At 48.5% G+C, this 20,060-nt stretch overlaps 1 protein-coding gene across 48 annotated transcripts in view; it reads right to left on the bottom strand.

Moving 5' to 3' along the window:
- Positions 1 to 20,060, bottom strand: part of EP400 (E1A binding protein p400) — a 120,537-nt gene that overhangs the window by 19,720 nt on the left and 80,757 nt on the right. For 37 of the 48 annotated variants that reach the window (XM_070629353.1, XM_070629374.1, XM_070629347.1 and 34 more), the window contains 15 exons: positions 17,774 to 17,885; positions 17,453 to 17,596; positions 13,999 to 14,139; positions 13,706 to 13,789; positions 13,171 to 13,305; positions 12,804 to 12,848; positions 12,571 to 12,724; positions 12,062 to 12,303; positions 11,731 to 11,904; positions 8,885 to 9,021; positions 8,685 to 8,741; positions 5,468 to 5,546; positions 5,075 to 5,338; positions 3,827 to 3,875; positions 3,641 to 3,750 (listed from right to left, as the gene is read on the bottom strand). In XM_070629353.1, coding sequence (XP_070485454.1) covers positions 3,641 to 3,750; positions 3,827 to 3,875; positions 5,075 to 5,338; positions 5,468 to 5,546; positions 8,685 to 8,741; positions 8,885 to 9,021; positions 11,731 to 11,904; positions 12,062 to 12,303; positions 12,571 to 12,724; positions 12,804 to 12,848; positions 13,171 to 13,305; positions 13,706 to 13,789; positions 13,999 to 14,139; positions 17,453 to 17,596; positions 17,774 to 17,885 — 1,927 coding nt within the window. The remainder of the gene's footprint in view (positions 1 to 3,640; positions 3,751 to 3,826; positions 3,876 to 5,074; positions 5,339 to 5,467; positions 5,547 to 8,684; positions 8,742 to 8,884; positions 9,022 to 11,730; positions 11,905 to 12,061; positions 12,304 to 12,570; positions 12,725 to 12,803; positions 12,849 to 13,170; positions 13,306 to 13,705; positions 13,790 to 13,998; positions 14,140 to 17,452; positions 17,597 to 17,773; positions 17,886 to 20,060) is intronic. The other 11 variants (XM_070629375.1, XM_070629379.1, XM_070629372.1 and 8 more) reach the window with 3 other exon arrangements.

Here is a 20,060-nt window from a genome sequence, read left to right as displayed (position 1 = left end):
GGCTTCCCATTGTCTGGTGAAGAAGATCCACTCTTCAACCCGATATCCAAAATACCCAAATCCCAAGACAATCCAGCCTCCACATCACGCAGTGCCAAGTACACAGAACCACTCAGGAGCCCCTCAGAGCTTATGGGAACCACCACTTTTCTGTTAATACATTTTGTGCTCCATCCCAACAGAACTCCTTGCTGCTCCCTGTACACACTGTCCACTTCCCTACCCGCTGAACCTTTGCTCATACTACCTGCCAGAGTCATTTTTGTAGATGACATCTTCCTATCCTTTGAAGCCCACGCTGCCTTCTCCAGAAAGCCTGTACCTCTTTCACGTTCCAGCCCCCGGACTGGAAGAGTGCTGTGAAAGCATGCCATTGTGTGATTCCTATTTCTAGCCCCACCTCACCAGGAAGAGTATCTTGTCCGTAAGGGCTGCTCAAAAAATACATTGTGGATGAATTACTTTATCTTTTAAAAACATCACACGTACAATGAACAGACATTTCTCCAAAGAAGATATACTGATGGCCAATAGGCACATGAAAAGATGCTCATCATCGCTGATCATCAGGGAAATGCAAATCAAAACTACACTAAGATATCACCTTACACCCGTTAGAATGACAAAAATATCTAAAACTAATAGCAACAAATGTTGGAGAGGTTGCGGAGAAAAAGGAACCCTCATACATTGCTGGTGGGAATGCAAACTGGTGCAGCCACTATGGAAAACAGTATGGAGATTCCTCAAAAAATTAAAAATAGAAACACCATACGATCCAGCCATCCCACTACTGGGTATTTATCCAAAGAGCCTGAAGTCAGCAATCCCAAAAGTCCTGTGCACCCCAATGTTTATTGCAGCACTGTTTACAATAGCCAAGACGTGGAAGCAACCTAAACGTCCAGCAACAGACGAATGGATAAAGAAGATGTGGTACATAATACAATGGAATACTACTCAGCTGCAAAACAGAACAAAATCATTCCATTTGCAATAACATGGATGGACCTTGAGAGAATTATGTTAAGTGAAATAAGCCAGCGAGAGAAGGCTAATCTGTGTATGACTCCACTCATATGAGGAATTTAAAATTATGGACTAAGAACAGTTTAGTGGATACCAGGGGAAAGGTGGGGAGGGGGGTGGGCACAAAGGGTGAAGTGGTGCACCTACAACATGACTGACAAACATTAACGTACAACTGAAATTTCACAAGATTTCACAATCTGTGAAATTTTGTTTTATTTGTTTTATTTTGTCTTTTTCAAAATAAAACATCAGATGCAATGATTTGGGCTTCCCGTCCTCAGAGAAGTAGCAGCAATGGTCACACAGAATGTCCCTAACGTGACAAGTCTAACTAACAGCTTCTGTTATTTATTGAAACGGCCAAGTCTAAAGTGGTTTACTGCAAAGCAGAAAGAAAAACAAATGAAATAATCCTGTCATACGCTAGAAAAACTCTTTTCATATACACTCTATTGTTTAGAGGGTATTTTAATTTTAAAGCCAGATTTAATTTTTTAAGCCAGATTCTGAGATACAATTCACATACAGTAAAATTCACCCTTTCAGGCATACAGCTCCGATTTTTACAAATGTATATGGCTGAGTAGCCACCACCACATCCAGGGACAGAACATACTCTGTTTTCTGTATCCACAGTTTTACCTTTTCCGTGTTATTTAAATGGAATCATACAGCATTTGAAGCCTTTTGAAACTCCAATCACCTAGCAAAACATATTTGCGATCCACCTGCACTGAGGCATGTACCACTAGTTGACATCTTCGTTTCACTGGGTGGTACTGGATGGTACAAACGTGCCAGTTTATCTTTTCTTCACTGGCTGAAGGCCATTCAGGTTGTTCCCTTTTTTAGTAATTATGAATAAAGCCACTATACACATTTGTGTTCAGGTTTCTGGAGTAGACATATGTTTTGATTTCTCTTGGGGGAAAACCTAGGAGTGGAATTACAAGGTTGTATGGAAAGTGAATGTTTAATTTTATAAGAAATAACCAAACTGTTTTCCAAAGTGACTGTAGGATTTTGCATCCCCATTAGCAATGAGATTCCAGTTGCTCTGCACCCTCACCAGCATTGGAGAGCCCAGGTTTTTGTTTGTTTACTTTTAAAGCCATTCTCATAAGTGGGTGGCAGTATCTCGTTGTTTTAATTCACATTTCCCTAATAACTAACACTGAACACCTTTCACACTTACATTAACATTACTTTACACTAACATTCTCCAGTAAAGTAATTGCTCAAATCTTTTGTCCATTTTTTTAAAGTTGTTTGTTTTCCTATTACTGATGGAAGAATCTTTATATGATCTGAGTACCAGTCCTTTATCAGATACATTCTGCAAATCTTTTTCACACTTTTCATTTTCTTATTATTTTTCAAAGAGCAAAAGTTCTTGATTTTGATCAAGCCTAATTCACTAACTTTTCTTTCATAATCCACAGGCTTTGGCACCCTAAGAAATCTTTTCCTAAATCAAGGTAGCAAAGATGTTCTCTTATGTTTTCTTCCACGAGTTCTACAGTCTTGGATTTTACATTTAGGTCCATGATCTGTTTTGAGTGACTTTTTCCACAGTGTAAGTTACAGGTCACAGTCACTGGTTGTGCATGTGGCCACTCACTTCTCCCCAGTACCATTTGTTTAAAACACTATCCTTTCTCCACTGAAGTCCCTCAGCACTCCCAATGACAATCAACTGATGGCATCTGCATGGGTCTATTTCCAGACTCAGTATCCTACTCCACGGATCTACGCATCTACTCTTTGCCAACACCACACTGTCTAGATTACCACAGCAACATCTTCGTTGAAAAGACATTTTTCAACACCCAAGAGTGACATCATTCTACTTGCCAAAGCACTGCTGACTTTGAAGTAGTTTCTTCTCATTTGGGCACCTGTTGCCTTCGGGTCCACGACTAAACCAGAAATCGGAATATAAACTTAAACTCCTTAATCCCAGTTGTTTATTTTCGTTTTTTATGGTGAAACACCAAAGACAAGCACATGGCTTGACAGGGGGTGTGTTTTGGCAAGTGCCCCGGTCTCCTTCTGGTTGGCACCCCATCTCCTTTCGGTTACGCACTCAGGGGGTCTTGTGGCTCTGAGTCTTTCCCTCTGCCCAGCTTTGGTCCCTCCTGCTTCCCACACATGGGTCTACACACCCCATAAACTGACCACCCAGCTTCTGTGCCCTGCCTGGCCCTCACACACACCAGCAATGCATGTGAGAGCACGTCCCATCTTCATGCAATGCCATACCTCCTCCCCCAGTGCAATGCCCCAAGAGCAGCCATCTCTGGGTCCCCACGTCCCCCCACATAGGCAAATCTGTCACATGGGGCATCCCGTCACCAGTCAGAAATGTGCCTTCACACCCCACCTTCCTCCTCTCTGAAATCATTGAGGGGTTTCAACACACACTTCCTCAGCAAGCCCAACATGGAAATTATCCTTTGAATGCCTGAATGTTCACATTATTTTATGAAATTCAAACTAGATAAGCATTTTCCACATCGATGTGACATCTTTTTATAAAGCAAACAGCTACTATAAAGTCCTAGGGTCATGCTTGCTACCAAAACGCCAAGGAGCAGGGACAACTCACAGTCAAGGCTCCAGGGGCTACGGGTGAAGCAAGTCGCTTATTAATTGACTGGAAGGTGGCGGCAGGGACGCCCGCAATGGTGTTCACGATCACATTTCCGCTCACTGTGCCTGCAGAGGGAGAGGTCTGTGAGGCAAGGGAACAGGAAAGAACTAGATTCTTATTGCAGCATCTCTGACTTCTTACCCGTTGGCATGCTTGTCCCTGTAACAGACGTTTTAATGGCTCCTGCCTGCTGAAGAAAGAAAACCATTTGAATTCCAGGTCAAGGTCTCCCCTGGGTAAACCGTCCAATGACTTCCATTTCATTAGAATCAAATCCAAACTCCAGACCATGGTTACACAGCCGCACAGCTGACTCTAGCCCCCTCCCTCTCCACCTCCTCCCACACTGCTGTGTCTGTCCCTCGGTCACTGGGCTCTGGCCATGCTGACCTTTCTGACACCACATTTGCCAAGCTCAGGGCCTCTGTGCTTGCTGATTTCCACTCTTATCTGACTGACTCCTGTCACTCAGGCTGCAGCCCAGGGGCCAGGTCCACAGAAAGTCTCCTCCTGACCACCCACCACTGTCCTCCCTGGGGTCTTGTGTGGCTGGGCTGCCTCTCCCCGTGGGATGTGACTCCATGGGAGCAGGGGGCAGCCCTCATGCCAAGTAAATGCTTAGTGAGTGCACTTTATGAATGAAAGAAGAATAAAGCTGCCCAGGTGCACATAAAAATCCTACTGCAGCAAATATAATTAAAAGCAGAAGGAGGCAGTGGCTCTGCATAGTGAAACTATTCCCATGCCCAGCTGATGTGCAAAGCGGCAGTGCTGGCCCACCTAGTCCCAGGCGTTCTCCTGACATGGGAGCTCAGGGTCTGTGTCCCATGGGCAGACATGAAAGAACACACCAGGGCATGAGGCAATGGGGCAGGGGGTGTGAGATCGCAGTCTGCCTTTCTTTCCTTCTTGTGCCACTTTTCTCTAATGAGCACTGAGGATCCACGTGTGTGTGAGCACGTGCCGCACACGCTTTGAGGGAAAGCAGGGTGGGGTCTGGGGAAGGGAAGTTTGCAGACGGGCACAAACAGCACCTGCTCCACAAGTTTGTGGAGAAAAAGGAGGCAACTTCTTCACTGTCACAGTTCACAAAATCCTGTCTAACTCCAGACTTCCCAGCACCTCCCCCATCCCGCTGAGCTAAGCCAGCCCACAAGAGCCCTGGAGGATAGAGCCAGCAGAGCGAGGGTGAAGACATGCATCCCCTCTAGACCGGGACCCTCCAGACACGCTCTCTCTAGGGAAAGACTGGGCCTTCGCTGCTCCCTCCGAGTGGAAGGTTTGCAGGTTTGAAGTGTGCAAGAACTTCAACAAGCGTTCGTTTGAACAGACTGTTCTGCGCCAAATGCAAGTTACAGGTGCCTGTGCCAAGGAGGGGAGTCTTCTCACCAGTACTGCAGCGCTGCCCACTGTCGTGATCGCAGGCGGCACCTTCGGTGGGGGCTGCGCGGGCTGCGCCTGGGGCTGTGCCGGGGCCTGGGGCTGGATGGCTGGCGGCCCCGCAGCCTGCTGGCTGCCCGCCGTCTGGGGCTGGGGCAGAGGTGGAGGCGGCTGCTGGGGCGGTGGGGGCTGAGGCTGTGGCTGCGGCGGTGGTGGTGGTGGTGGTGGCTGTGCCACTGGCGGCTGCTGAGCCTTCTGCTGATCTGCCAGTGCCTACAGGGTGGGGAAGGAAAGGAGCCATGGGGAGAAGCCAGGGCCTGCAGCCCATGCACCTGTCTGCCAACCATTCATCCCAGCCACGCCCTCCCAGCGAAGCAGCAGCCCCAGCCCAGGCTCCCACACCTTCTTCTCTTTGGCAATCCGCTCTGCGCGGAGAGATGCGACCTGAATAGGAGGCAGTGGCTTATCGTAGTTGATTCCACTGAAAGACAAAAGCAAAAACTGAAAATAAACCAGCAAGCTCTAAAGTAGACAAACATTCTAGAAACTCAAAGCTCTCATTTCCTAAGCCGCCAAGTGCCGGGAGGGAGCTCCAATCAAGCCCCAAAAGCAAGGGCTGAATGGATCAGTCTCAGAAAGGAGAAAGGCTGCCACTCTCCCATTCCCTTCCAACAAAGAGCCTCTGCAGGCGGGGCTGGGCCTGGTCCACTGCAGCAGCGCTCAGGACAGTGCCTGGGACATCAAGTGCCCCAAAACAGTCAAGAAAATGGGCAAGAAGCTGTTCAGTGTTGTGCACCTGGCATCGAAACATCCAGCCCTTCTCCCAGCCCACCAAACTGCCCACCTGCTCCAAGTCAGGCCCACCTTCCCTCCCCAGCTGAGCACCAGCCCTCCTCCAAGGAGCCTTCAGCAGCAGTCAGTAGGTCACCTGCTCCTCCCCCTGCTCCGTATCCCCAGGCCCCACTCTGGCCTGCTAGACGCCTGTGAACTGTGTCCCTGAGAACTGATGTTCCAGGACCCAGGCAACACAAACACTCCTAGCCTTCCATGGTGCTGGGCTGCCCAAGCACAGAGCCTGACCAGCAAACCCCACGGGGAGGGTGGGCCCCCCACAGCCGAGTGCCATGAGGTCCCCACAGGTCTCTCTACCCTCTCATGGAACTCCTGCTCCCAGGGGCTCCCATATCCTCCCCAGCACTGTCACTTATGGACTCCTTGATTCCTCCTGTCACAGAGAGACTGGCTTTGCTTAAAACTTTACGTACTTCCTCTCGACATCAGGACCCCCCACCACAGGGCCCAGGCCATGTGCTGCACTGTCTGGCAGCCCTGGATGTCATTCCTCCCACTTCACGCTCCTCCCAGCTCACTAAGTCAATACCTTCTCACCTGTTCTTTGACCTCACCCATGTCAACCCACTGAGCCCTCCACAATGTGCCCTGCCCGCCTCCCTGCTGCCCTCGAGTTAACATCAGGGCCCTCCCTCGCCCCCAAGTCTCTCTATCACATTTAGTGATAAGGCATACCCACACCAGACTCCTCCAGTCAGCCTGCTGCAGGCCAGGCCAAAGTGCCTCCACTGCTAGAGGGAAACACCCATTCTGTGCACCCTAAGGCACCACAGCCCAGCCACCCTGAAGACTCCTGCTCCACAAGGAGTTGCCACCTGCTCCCTCCCTCAGCACATGGTCTCCAACGCCCTTGGCCCTTGGTCGTCACATCGAGACTCTCCCATAGCACACCTGGCCTACAGAAAGCTGAGCCCCCACCCAGGCTGTGGACTGGCTGGCCTCTGCTGTGCATCCTGGGGCTCTCCTCTCACCCCCATCCTCCCACCTCTTCACCCTGTCCACCAGCATTTAAACAGGATCCACCTCTCCAACATGAACCAAATGCACAAAAACAAAACTAAGCCACAGAGATGCCCCTCCAGATCCTCACTCACTTTGCAGCCTCTATCCAACTTAATCCAACTGGGCTTCACACCAAACCCTTCCACTGAGACCCTCAGTTACCTCCACACTGGTGCCCCTGATGTACCCAAAGGCAGCGACACATCGGAAACGGAGGCCAAGGCCTCTTTGCTCACCTGCTCCCCTCACCCTGGTGGTGCCATCCCTGGACCTCCCTCCTCCCACCCTGCTGACCTGCCCTCTAATCCCATCCCTTAGCTCCACGCACTTCTCACCCACGGCTACCAACCTGATAGTCTCCACGGCCACCTGACGTCCATCCGTCCCCTCACTTGGAGAGGAACGTTCCCCCTGGGTCTTCTCCAGCCCAACCAGCCCAGCCCAGCCCAGCCCCTTTGCTGAAGGCCCCAGCAAGCCTGGAACCCACCTGCCATTGGCTCTGCCTGGCTAAGTTCTATTCACCTCCAGAATGAATCTCTATCCTCTGTGCGGATTAACTGGTTTTTGTCTCTGGCATAAGATAAAAAGGAGGGCAGGATTGTGCCCATCTTGTTCACTGCTGAGCTCCCAGCCCAGCACGGTACAAGGCATAAAACTTATCAATAAATACCAGCCGAACGAAATGATTCATTAATTTAATCAACAAATGACATGTTGAACATCTGCTCTGTGCCTCTAGGCTCTAGAATTCCTACATCCATAAAGGTCACAGACAGATGCTAAACAGGTCAAGCAAAAATGCAAAGATGATCCACTCTACAAAGAAAAATAAAGAGGGGTCAGGGCACAATTTTCAATAAGGTGAAGAGGTGGAGTGTGAGAGAGGGCCTGGAGTAGAGGGCATGAGCCATGTAGATGTCTGGAGAGACCATCCCAGACACAGTGAACAGCAAGACAAAGCTGTGAGGCAGGGCTGCAGGCATGCTCAAGGGGCATCCCACGGAGGGAGGCCAGGCATGTGGAGCAGGTGGGCAGAGCAGGCCTCGGGCTGCCTGCCTCTGACAAGGACGCCCGGGGCCGTGTGGAGAGCAGCACAGAGAGACAAGGAGAGCGCAGGGCATCAGGTGGTGCCTGCAAAACCTCACCTGGGTGACAAGGAAGGCTGGAGTCAGAGGGGAAACTGGGTTTCATCTGAACATATATATTCCCATTTTATGATAAAGAGTCAAACACAGAAATCTGCAGAGACCTGGTAGCAAACACTGTGTCCCCAGCACTCAAGTCCACATTCCCCCTGACTCTACTTGCTCTCTCACACCTACCCGTCTTGATCCATCCATCGATTCACCTTTTTTCTCCTTTGCTGAAATTCAAAGCAAGTACACTCACCCCAAACTGGATATATTTTTAAGGCGGAGCCAACAACACGTTTGCCAAATGAGAGGTGGGGCGTGGCGAGGAAAGGAGGAAGCCTCTCCAGCCCTCCACAGCTGCATCGTGTCTGTCAGTGTGTCCTCCGCCAGAGGCAGGGGCACACCCTCGCATGAAGGAAGAACACACAAACAGGGGCTGGACATGAGCCGTGCTGGGCCTACCCCACACGAGAGCCGTGCTCTAGGCTCAGCCACTTAAGCAACTCCAACATTCCCAGCTGATGCCTGAACACACCATTTGCACAATAATTCACTAAACTTACTGAGTTTAAGTAAACACTGAAATGAAATCATTTTGAATTGTGAAAACCATGTCACAAATACAGAAATACCTTTCTGCCAACACGGAGGCATGCTTGGGGTTTTTCTGAAAGGGATTCATGCCAAGCCTGCAGCACAGAAAAGGAGATAGCAATTACTAAACACAGGAAAACATACTGAAGAAGGGAAAGTAATGACAAATATTAAAAATCAAGCTTCCCACCACTGACTCAGTCACAACTAAGGGAAACCAAGGATTTGGGAAGCATACAGAGGTTTGATGGGGGGGCTCCTCTTCCCGGCAGTCATCTTCATGAGGTCGAAGTGGCTGGTGTACAGCTGGGTGTGCGTGGCGTTTTCATCCTGGGCGTACATCTGCCCTGTGCGCAGAGGGCGGTTGTTCTTACTCTGAAACAAAATCGGCCGCAGCACATCAGACAGCGACCCCGGGAACAGGCGTCACTGATTCAGAGGCCTTACGTTAAAGCCCCCAGGATTCAACACAAAGTTCCTTTTCCTACCCCTTCTTCTGAAACTCCACACAGACCTAACAGCAAGGACACCAGTGGCCGTCACGCGCTGACGGCTAACACTACTCCTCGATCTGTCTAGCCCTTTCTGCATGCTACCTCCTGTAAGCCTCGCAATGACCCAGGGGGAGACAACTCCCCACCTTCAGCTGGGTAGAGAGAATATATAGGCAAAGTGCCCAAGGTCGCACAGCAAATGAGGCAGCGCCCACACACCTTCATCAGTGATCCGACCCCCATGGAACCAAGCAGCGGGTGCCCTACCTGCAGGCCTCTGCCCACAGCAGATGGTGAAGGGGACAGACGTCTGATGACGTCTGTATCCATTCTTGGGGGTGATTTGGCATTATTTGTGCCCGGAAATCAATCTTTCTTTCATAAATCCCAGACCTGAACCAAGTGCCTGCTTGCTCCCAAGACGTCTTAGCAACCTGCAGAACGTCACAGAAACCCTTCGTGCCATGGAGAAAATTCCAGTACTGTGATACAGCATGTGCAAGGCCAAAGGGCTAATTAGTGACATGTCAGGGCCAGGCCACAGAGCTCCTCATTCCTCACCCAGGACTCTCCTCTGTATCTCTAAGCTCTGATCATTCCCATAACTGGGAGTCAAATTCAGTGTGCAGGATGAAAACTAAGACGTCTAGACGAACAGAGTAAGAGGCACACGTCGGGGAGGGGGTGTGCATGTTCATGCACACACACATCTGTGCCAAAATATGCCTTAATTCAAAGTGGGTGACGTGTGAGGAAAATGAGAACTAGAAAATCAACATGCAAGGCTATGCTGTGCCACTTTCTGAATGCTGGACTGTACGTGTGAAGCATTCCCACGTCATAATAAAGTTAACTAGGAAAATAGAAAGAAAGAGTAAGAATAAGACCAGGTATGTGACACCCAACACCAGAGAGTGAGTCAAAGTCACGGCAGGCAGACTAGCTGTAGGTAAAAGAATTCCTGTTTTGGTCTTGCCTGAGTGGGAGCTGCTCCACTTGACGCTGTGGAGCCAGCAAGCCATGAGGGGCTGGGAGGGGCCGTGAGGGGGTGGACAGGGGCCTCTCGTGTGTCTCTCCCATTTACACACACCTCTGACCACTGCAACCAACAAAGGCTTCAATGGGGTGCAAGCAGGCTGGCCTCTCAGGACAGCCCAAGGGGTGTGGTGGCCCTCCGACGTAAAGAAGCAAGTCCTCTCCAGAGAGGAGTGAGAGGCACTTGAGAACATTCTGGATTTCAAATTTCTCTTGGTTACTAAAATACAGATTAATTCTGAATCTCATTATATGCTCCCCTGTCTAGGTGCTGAAACAAGGTTTTCCAATTTATTCAGAACAGCACCCTTATACCTTATAAATATTTCTTGCCTTTTTCTTTAGATTAGCTTGAAATGTGAGCTCTAACAGAAGACAAAAGTTTAGCTTTACATTTTTCCACATTAAGGTTATCGTGATTGTTAGAAATGCTTCCAAAACTAACAGACCAACATGAGACTTCAGGAAGTCTTGTCGGTAGAGGCACCACAAAACGGTGTTGTGAGGAAAGTCTGCTTCTTTTTGTTTCTAAACAAAAAAAGCAAACAAACGCCATATTCTGAGACAACTGTTTTTAGAAAAATGAAAACTGAGATGAGTCAGAGAGTGGTCACAGAAGTAATCTCCACAAATTAGAAGTAGAACAGCAAACTCCGTCAAAGTATGGGCGGGGTGCCTCTGGACTGGCCCTGTCCCGTCACGTGCAGCAGATGTGACAGGACATCTACTGGAAGCGAGGGTCATCACCCCAAAGGGCGAGGACACTTACAAAAGCTGGCATGACACAACATGCAGACGCTTTCTGTATGGAGGCCTTGGACCTACTCCTGGGGAGAGGAAGTAGCCAAGTGGCAAGAAGGGGGAGCTGATGAAGAGAGTAGAGGGAGACCCAGAAAGAAACAAACCCAGCTCCAGAGGGATAAGACAAGGCCCCCGAATGGAGATCTGCTTATCAACAGTGCTGACTCTCCACGGTCGGGCCATCCAACACACAGCTGGCTTCTTGACGACAGACACCAATCACTCGGTTGCTCTGGAGTCAGTGAGCATCTGCAATGCTCAGAGTTGGCAGGCACCGAGGTCTAGTGCCCGTCAAACCACCACAGAAGCCAAGGGGTCCAGTGAAAGCACAGCACACACGGCGGAGGAGGTGCTAACAGACTTTACTTCAAATAAGCTAACAGTTATGAACAAATGCTCTTCTCTCCCATTTACCAAACTCTTTCTTGAAAAAAAAAAAAAAAAACACCCAGAAAGGAAGGAAGAAACAAAAATAGGACAGGCCCTTGGATGGCACTCAGAACCAGCAGAGAGCACACAGAATTTTTCAAATGACAGAGCAGCATGGATGTTCCACATCAGGTGAAATCTCAGGCACTGGACTATGGTCTGCGGTAAGGTGACCGTGCCCACCACATCTCGAGTCCCGCGCCAGGCAGAGTGCAGGTCCCTCCCCTCACTGAACCCTCCAACAACCCTGTGGGTTGATCGTCCTCTGGACACGTGAGGACTTCCACCAGCACCACAGACTGTGGAAGAGGCGGTCTGCCCTCACCTTCCCTTCCTCTCTCGGAATGAGCACGTTCTCATAGCGGTTCCGGCACTGTTTGGAAGAACGGTAGATCCGGCTGCAGGAGTTGACCACATCGCTGACGAGGTCCCAGTTAGGTGTGTGAGCCGGGGACACAATTGTGAGGTTCAGAGGCAGCTCGAGTAGCTGCTTCACGGCCTAGAGGATCAAGTTTCAGGCACAACAGGTCACTAAGCTGTGCATTCACAGGCTTTCCCACTTTCCAAATGGATCATGACATGGAAACGTAAGGGGGAGGGAGGGAGGTGGCCCACTGAGCGAATGGCCACACCAGCAGGCCCGAGCACGTGCTCACCTGCAGCAGGGCCCAGTCTTCGCTGATGAGCCACTCGGGGTTATCTGGACCCGACTCAGCTGTGGGTTTGGCAAAAGATGGCAAAGGCTTGGCAAACTGTGTTTGCTGCTTCAATAGAATATTCTTCTTCTGCTCCTTCCCTTCTCGTCGAATCTTCAACATGCCCGGTGTCGCTCGGTCAAACAGTGACCGAGGAGCGACGACCGCCTCCCCGTGACGCTGCTTCTTCTTCCTGCCTGCAGCTGAGCAGAGAGGCTGTCCTCAGCAAGACAGTCAACAAGAGAACTCCACCTTAGCAAGCGAAGGAAAGGGAACCAGAGGGGCAAGGGCAACTTCGGAGGCTGTCACCAAGGAGCCTTGGAAAGCATGTGATAAAGACAAACCCACTTCTCTGGCTTTTACTGCTAATTGGGGCTGTAAGCACAAAGGTTCTTCACTGCTCACAAAAACAAAGCAACAGAATACGTGAGCATAGCCATGGGACAGTGCCACTGGGACAAGGTGCACACCTGAAGGGTCTGTCTTGTGTCGCCTGCGCTCCTTCCTCACGTACACGGGAGGCAGCTTAGACTCCGGGATGGGCGTGGTTTCGTACATGAGACACATGACTGAATCAATGTAGATGTCATTGTCATCCTGGGGGGGGGTGGGTGGGGTCCAGAGCTGTGTGGAGAAGGGAAAGCCCATGAGCTGAGTGTCTCACAGGAGGCAGCTAACCCAACAGAGGGTGACAGGCACTCACCGGCATGACTTCTGTCTGTCCATCGGCACCTTCACAGACATATTCCTGTAGGAAAGGGGAAGTTTTTCAACTTGACACAGTCTTACTTTCATGACGTAAGCCATCAACTAATTTACCTTCATACTTACTAAGTCTACACAGTAAGCATGATGGACATCACCCTTTATAAGACTTATAATGCATTTTAATCATAGCCGGCAACACCATTCAGGGAAAAGCCAACATGTAACTGAAAAATCTCTAACCAAGTGTCATTACCATAAAACGGTTCTTTTAGAACTTGAGTTGATATGAGGAGTATAAACTACCACGGTTTCTTCTCCTGGAAAGGCCCCAGACTCTGACCCCTGGACCTAGCCCCACGTACCGCATTGTAAGCATCCTCCCTCGTGTAGGTGAGAAGCTGCTCCTGCTCCTGCTCCTGCAGCGCCCTGGCCTCCCTCTCCCGCAGGGTCCTCACGTTCTGGGCCTCCCATGCCCTCACGGCAGTGAGCACAGCCTCCTGACGGGAAGATGACAGGAAAGGAGCTCTCAAGCTCATCACAGCAGTTCCCCCACTTGTTTCTGTCCCCTCCTGTCTGCCCTCGTGCATGCCCTAATGGTCAAACTCAGATGAAGAAACCTCTGTTCTCTGTCACAAGGAGTTCCCCTCCTATCTGGTTACGCAGCTTCTGGACCCCTCTTTTGTTCCCCACATATAACCCTCTATCTAGCACCAAACTGCTTCAAAACAAATTAAAACTGCCTATACAGGGTGTTCCAAGACTTTTCATTTTCCATTAGTTTCTATACTGTGGTTTTTAGCTTTTTCGTTACTCCTAGGCAAGTAAATTTACCTCAAATTTAATGCTGAAAAACTTGAGATTCTCACACATAAGATGATGAAAAGTTCATTCTCTTACCTCACTATTTCTCTCTTTTTCTTGATCAATGGAAGTATGGAATAACTCCAGGTAATTCAAAGCATATTTTTCAATTGGTGTGAGCTGTTTCAAAAATATATTTCTTGAATACTTAATAGCAAGTTATTATTGGTTAAGCTCCTTATACAACCCCCCACCAATATCTGAAACAGAAAAGCGACTGTTCTTGGTCAAAGTGAGGAAGAAATACTTCATAAAAGGGTCAAATGTTTAAAATATGTAGGCATAAAGAAAAAAATTAAGTTGAAGCACAAAAGAGAAAATGCCCAAACCTGCTCCATGAAGTCAGCGAACTCCTCCAGCTGCGACGGCTCTTCGTTCCACCCGGAACCATCGGAGTCAGATGAGCCGGGCACCGCTTCCTCCATGGGTTTCTGCACATCCTCCTCCAGACACTCAATACTCTTGAGGGCCTAAAAAAATCACGTATTTAGATTACTGTGACATACGTTTAAGTCTCATATTTGAGGGGTTTTTGAGAAAAGCCATACCACATAAAGCTAACTAGATGCCTACCTCGTACACTGAGCCTCCCTAAGGTAAAGTGTTCATTCCTTGAGACCCCTCATAGGTGTACAACTAAGGACTGAGGAAATACAGAAAATGGACGTAAGGAACTCATTGCAGCACGTTGCACAGGGAAGCCCCAGGGAAGAGCCGCAGGCGAGCACACTGACACACAGAGTAAAGCTCCCAGACTCCAAGAACAGAGCAAGACGGGGCGTCCTGTCCAATCTCACACCTGATACCCATCACCCAGCCACAGCTCTGACCAACAAGAGCAATTCTTTATGGTACATGAGACACACGCCACTGTCCATGGTATTAACAGGAGATAAATCACCCAACATCGTGGCAGCCAAAACAGCCCACAGAAAACATGATACAGATCACAATGTGAAGCAGACGACAGCTGTGTGAGACAGTCAGTGCCAGCAAGTCCAAGAAATGCAAACTAAAGTAAGGAGACACCACTGTGCCTATCACACCAGCCAGGACCACACACCTGACAGGTGCTGGCAGATGTGGAGACACACTCTCACATCAGAGAGGATAATACAGTTTTTGGTTAGTGGATATCCATTAAGAACTGGCACAACCTCTTTTCAGGGCAATCTGGCAAAATCTGAAAAGTTTAAAATATCATCATACCTCACACTACATACAGAAATGATTTCCAGACAGATTATACATCCAAATATGAAGAATCAAACACTGAAACATCTAGAAGAAAATAAAGGAGAATGTATGACGACCTCAGGGTGAGGAGAATTTCTCATAAGCAGAACACAAAAGCACCAACCACATAATAGACAGTCTGCTGGGCAGCACTGGGACCAAGAATCTCTGCTCATCGAAAGACAGCATTAAACAAAGCAAACCACAGAATGGAAGAAGACAGTTCACATGTATCCAACAAAGGCCTTGCACCCAGAATACATTCAGAACACCAAGAAGCCATTAAGACAAAAAGACAACCTAGTTAAAAAAAAATAGGAAAAAGACATGAGCAGGCACTTCATAAAAAAGTATTCCCACTGCCCATGAACACAGGAAGAGGTTAGCAAATTCATCAGCCAAAGCCGAATGCAAATTAAACCAGAGAGATACTATCACCTATCTACCAAGACACCAGTGAGAATGACGTCCACGTCTCAGCAACACTTGGCAGTAAACTGGCCCCCACAATCTAGTCTCAACACAGAGCCAGGAGATTGGTTTAAAGAGCACGCCCATGGTCAGGCCTCATCTCCATCACCCCCTCGTCCCCCTGGGTATACCCCTGCTGTCCAGACACAGAGGCGGCCTTGCACGTGCTGTTCCTCTGCCCACATTGCTCCTGCCTGGACGTTGTCTGCTCCCTCCCCAGAGTCAGCTTCTCTGCACTTCACACCATCTCAGAGGAGAGTACATATTTCACTCGCTTACTGGTTTGTTATCTCTCCCCTTACTAGAATACAAGCTTCATGGAGGGCAAGGCTGGTGTTTTTTCAATGCTATAGCCCTCCTGCCTAGAAAGTGCCTGACACACGGTAAGACATTCAACCAATACGTTTCAAAGAATCTCTGCTGAAATATTATGCTGCTTTGAAGACAACAAAGTAGATACCTATGTGCCAACACGCAAACATCTCCAAGATATATTAAGAAAAACAGCAAGGGTATGTAACACGCTCACAGTTCTCACACACACGTGCACACACATGTTCATGCCTCACATTTTTCTTCCAGGATACGTGTGCAATTTTAATCATGGTTAAATGGTTACCTCTGGGAGAGAAACTATCTTCCCTACTATCCTTCTGGGCTGTTTGGGTTGCTTTTTTTTTTTTAAAGATTGGCCTTGAGCTAACATCTGTTGACAATCTTTTTTTTTTTTCCTTTCTTCTTCTTCTCCCCAAAGCCCCCCAGTACATAGTTGTATATTCTAGTTGTAGGTCCTTCTGGTTATGCTATGTGGGATGCCACCTCAGTGTGGCCTGAGGAGCAGTGTGTAGGTCCGCACCCAGGATCTGAACTGGCGAACCCTGGGCCACTGAAGCAGAGCGTGCAAACTTAACCACTCGGCCATGGAGCCAACCCCTGGGTTTCTTCTTTAACCTCATGCAATTATCAACTATTTTTAAAAGGATAGGATAGATCTGTTCTTCTCGATAGAGAAAAAGCTGTAAGATGTTTCTGTGCGAGGGACATTACACCAGAAGACTCCTGAAAGGAAACATAGGCACTGCAGACAGTGGCTGTCTCTGAGCAGGGAAGGAGGCTGTGCGACAGGAGACTTAGATTTCATCATAAATTCTTGAAGGTTCTACCACATACATGTATTACTTCTCAATAACCAGATAGTTAATTTTTAAAACTGGAAGAGGAGATGGCAAGTCCTCCTCACCAAGGGCCCCAGCCACTCAAGGAGGAGGAGAGGGCCAGGGAGCCTCACACTCTGGGCAACGAGGCGGGAAGAGGACCGGGACACAGGGTCCCTCTAAGGTAAAAGCCTGGAAACCAGTGCCCAGGAAGGGGGTAGAGGAGGAGACGACCTCCTCACCAGGTGGGCCAAGGGGAGGAGGGTGAGTCCTGAGAGGAGGAAGGCAGCCTGCAGCCGAGGGCCCCTCCACGAGGCAGGACCGGAAGTGAGGTGGCCCCAACAGTGAGTCTGTGACGTGTCCACAGAGCAGCACCACTCAAAAGCAGCATCACGTGAGCCATATGTACAATTTAAAATCTCTATTACTTGTGTTAAAAATGTAAAAGCCAGTATTTTATTTAACCTGATACATTCAAAACATTATTATTTCAACACGTAACCAACAGAAAAAGGTATTAACAAGGGAGGTTACGTTCTTTTCTGTACTGTCCTCAGAATCAGACATGTTTTTTACATGCACACACAGGGCTCCCATTCAGAGCGTGGCTCTTCCCTAGCAGTGCTCTGAGACAGAGGAGGAGCTGAGATAGCTGACTATCGGGGGGTGGGCAGGGGCAGACCACACAAAGCAGAAGGTCATGGACAGGACAGGCGAGCAGCAGCTCGGGAGTGACAACCTTCACACGATGGCTGGGGAAGCTGGGGGTGGCTCAAGAAGAGCAGATGAAGACACCACAGCTGCTGAGCTGGGCAGCGGGGACCCAGGGCCCACACGACTCAAGAGCAGGAGAGGTCAGGACTCAAAGCAGGCCCAGCTCCTTATCAAACAACTCTTCAGGGCAGGCTGGATCTGTTCTTACCTCTATGAAAGGTCTGGCAATCTTGGGTGCAATGGTTTCTGTGATGGAAGGTTCCTGAGAAAGGACAACGAACTCTTCAGCTTTTACTGGAAAGCCAGCATCATCCATGGGAGAATAGACTTCAAACAGTTCCTGGATAGTCCGCTGAACACAAAAATGCATATTATTCTCCAGCAACAAAAAAATGGTTTCATGCCTGCCCTGAGCTCGACTCCTGAGTACCAGGGAAACCATCAGACAACCCCTCACTGACTGCATGGACTCCATACAGTTCCCCTCCCTGTAGGGTAACCCTGCTAAGGACTTATAAATGAAGGATACCTGCGTTAAGAATGCCATGGAGTAATCATTTCCCTGAGCAGCTACTTCTCGGATCAAGTCTTTGGTTCCATTTTTCAACAATTTCTCTTCAATGGAATTGCCACTCACAAGCCTACAAACAAAACACAGACACACACACAATGACAGCAAAGGCAACTGGAAGCAGACCCGGGGGCAGAGACAGCCTGTGAACAGCACCCCTCACTGCTCAGGTGGGTGCTGCATGGCTTTCAAAGTACTTGTCATACACAATGCCCTGTTGAGTACGTTCCTTCCTTGATGTGGCGGTCAAAGGCCTCCGTGGTCCACTGTCCCCTCTCCCATCTCCGTCCAGCTGTGCCCCCACCTCCACACAGCATGAGGGCAGGCCCCAGAAGCCCTGCACACTGTCCCACACCTCCGTACCCAGTGTCCTGCTTGTCACCCTCATCTCCCCATCCTATGGCCTCCACCTGGAAATATCCTACTCGGTCCTCCTGGACTCATCCTGAGTACCTGTCTTCCTCAGTGCTGACAACCTGGCACACGGACTTCCACAATGCGCCCTGCACCTTCACGTGATCACATTTATACATGGTGGTCAGGCATCATCTGCCTCATTACACACTTATCTCCACTTTGCTTCTCACTGAACAGTGTCCTACAGAAATCCCCCAAATGAACTTATGTTTCTGGTGGCTGCTCAATACTCAGGGTGTGGCTGTACCCCAAGGATGGCACTGGCTGGGGTCTGCTTCATGCCACATGAACAAGCTGCAGTAACTACTCTTATATCACGGGCTCAACCCCCTTGAGAGTAATGCTGGGGGCAAAGGGTACATGCAATTTTCACTTCAACAGACCTTGCTACACTGCTTTCAAAAGAGTGAAATGACCCTGAGTTCCCAATAAAGTACGGAGGTTCCCTCACCGGGCACTGCCAGCAGACATGCCCTTTACGGTCTCACCTGTAGGGGCATGTGAGCAGAAAGGTCACCGCACATTCAACTTGCATTTGTGTCTACCTTTGGGCATCCTGTCACATGTTTTTGGTCACCCAGAAGTGCCTGTTCTATTCTTAGGTTCCCTCCCCACCCTTCTTAAAAAGGGGGTCATTTACCTTTCTTCTCAACTTGTAAGAGTACATAACCCTCTGTCTATTAAGAGAATTGCAAACAATTTTCCAAATCTTATTTGCCTATTAACTGTGCTTATGGAATCTTTTTGCAATACAGCATGTGTTGCTTAATAATGGGGTTATGTTCTAAGAAATGCAGCACTAGGCAATTTCATCGTTGTGTGAACAACAGAGAATGTACTTACACAAATCTAGATGGTGCAGCCTACCACACACCTAGGCCGTATGGTACTAATCTCACGGGACCACTGTCATATATGCGGTCTGCTGTCAACTGAAACGTTATGCAATGTGACTATACTTCAATTTTTATTTTACTATACTCAAATATGCCTATCTTTCCTTCCTTTCGAGTTTTCTGTTTGATTAAAGTGATCCCTTCAAGCTCCAGGCTACAGGTATTATCTCAAATAACACTCTAAAATTGTTGCTTTATTTTCACATTTATGTCCTTAATTCACGGGGACTGTATTCTAGTCATAAAGCAGGAAACAGCACTCCAACCCTGTCCCCTTCCTCACGGACACAGTGTGTCACCAACACATTGAATAAACTACGTTTCAATTAAACTGAAATCCCACTGTGCTGACATCCACATCTGAGCCAGGCTCTTTAGCCTGCACTGCTGCTCTGTGCTGATCCCAACAGCGCGCGACGAGGCCGCACGCTCACCCTCAGGGCCTCCAGCACACCCTCTCCCTGCAACCCGTGTCATCCTGTTTGCTGGTCATCATTATCTTCCACCCAAATATACTTTAAAAACCACTTTCTCCAACTGTGTGTGTAGGTCCATGCACACAAATACACTAACACCAATAATCAGGGCTTTCATTAAAATCAAGTCAAATTTTAGTATCGCTTTGGGAAAACTTCACATTTTTATGAACCACATCTTCCTGTCCAAAAACACAGCATATCCTCCCACAAGTGACATCTCATCTTGCAACTTTTCACACAATTTTATACTCTTACTTCTTATACGTTCTGCATCTTTACTGCTAAGATTATTCCTGTTTACAGATTTTGTGGCTACTGAGAAAAAATATTTTTACCATTTCCAGCTAGTAATTGCTAAAGGCATTCAATGATAAGGGAGAAATTAAACAATGAAACATTATTCATTCAATACAAATGATGTACAAATTTACATTTATTAGCATGGAAATACAC

This window comes from Equus przewalskii, chromosome 7 (assembly GCF_037783145.1).
Source record: "Equus przewalskii isolate Varuska chromosome 7, EquPr2, whole genome shotgun sequence".
Lineage (NCBI taxonomy): Eukaryota > Metazoa > Chordata > Mammalia > Perissodactyla > Equidae > Equus > Equus przewalskii.
Note: the sequence above shows the minus strand (reverse complement) of the source record. Positions and strands in the feature narration are given on the sequence as shown.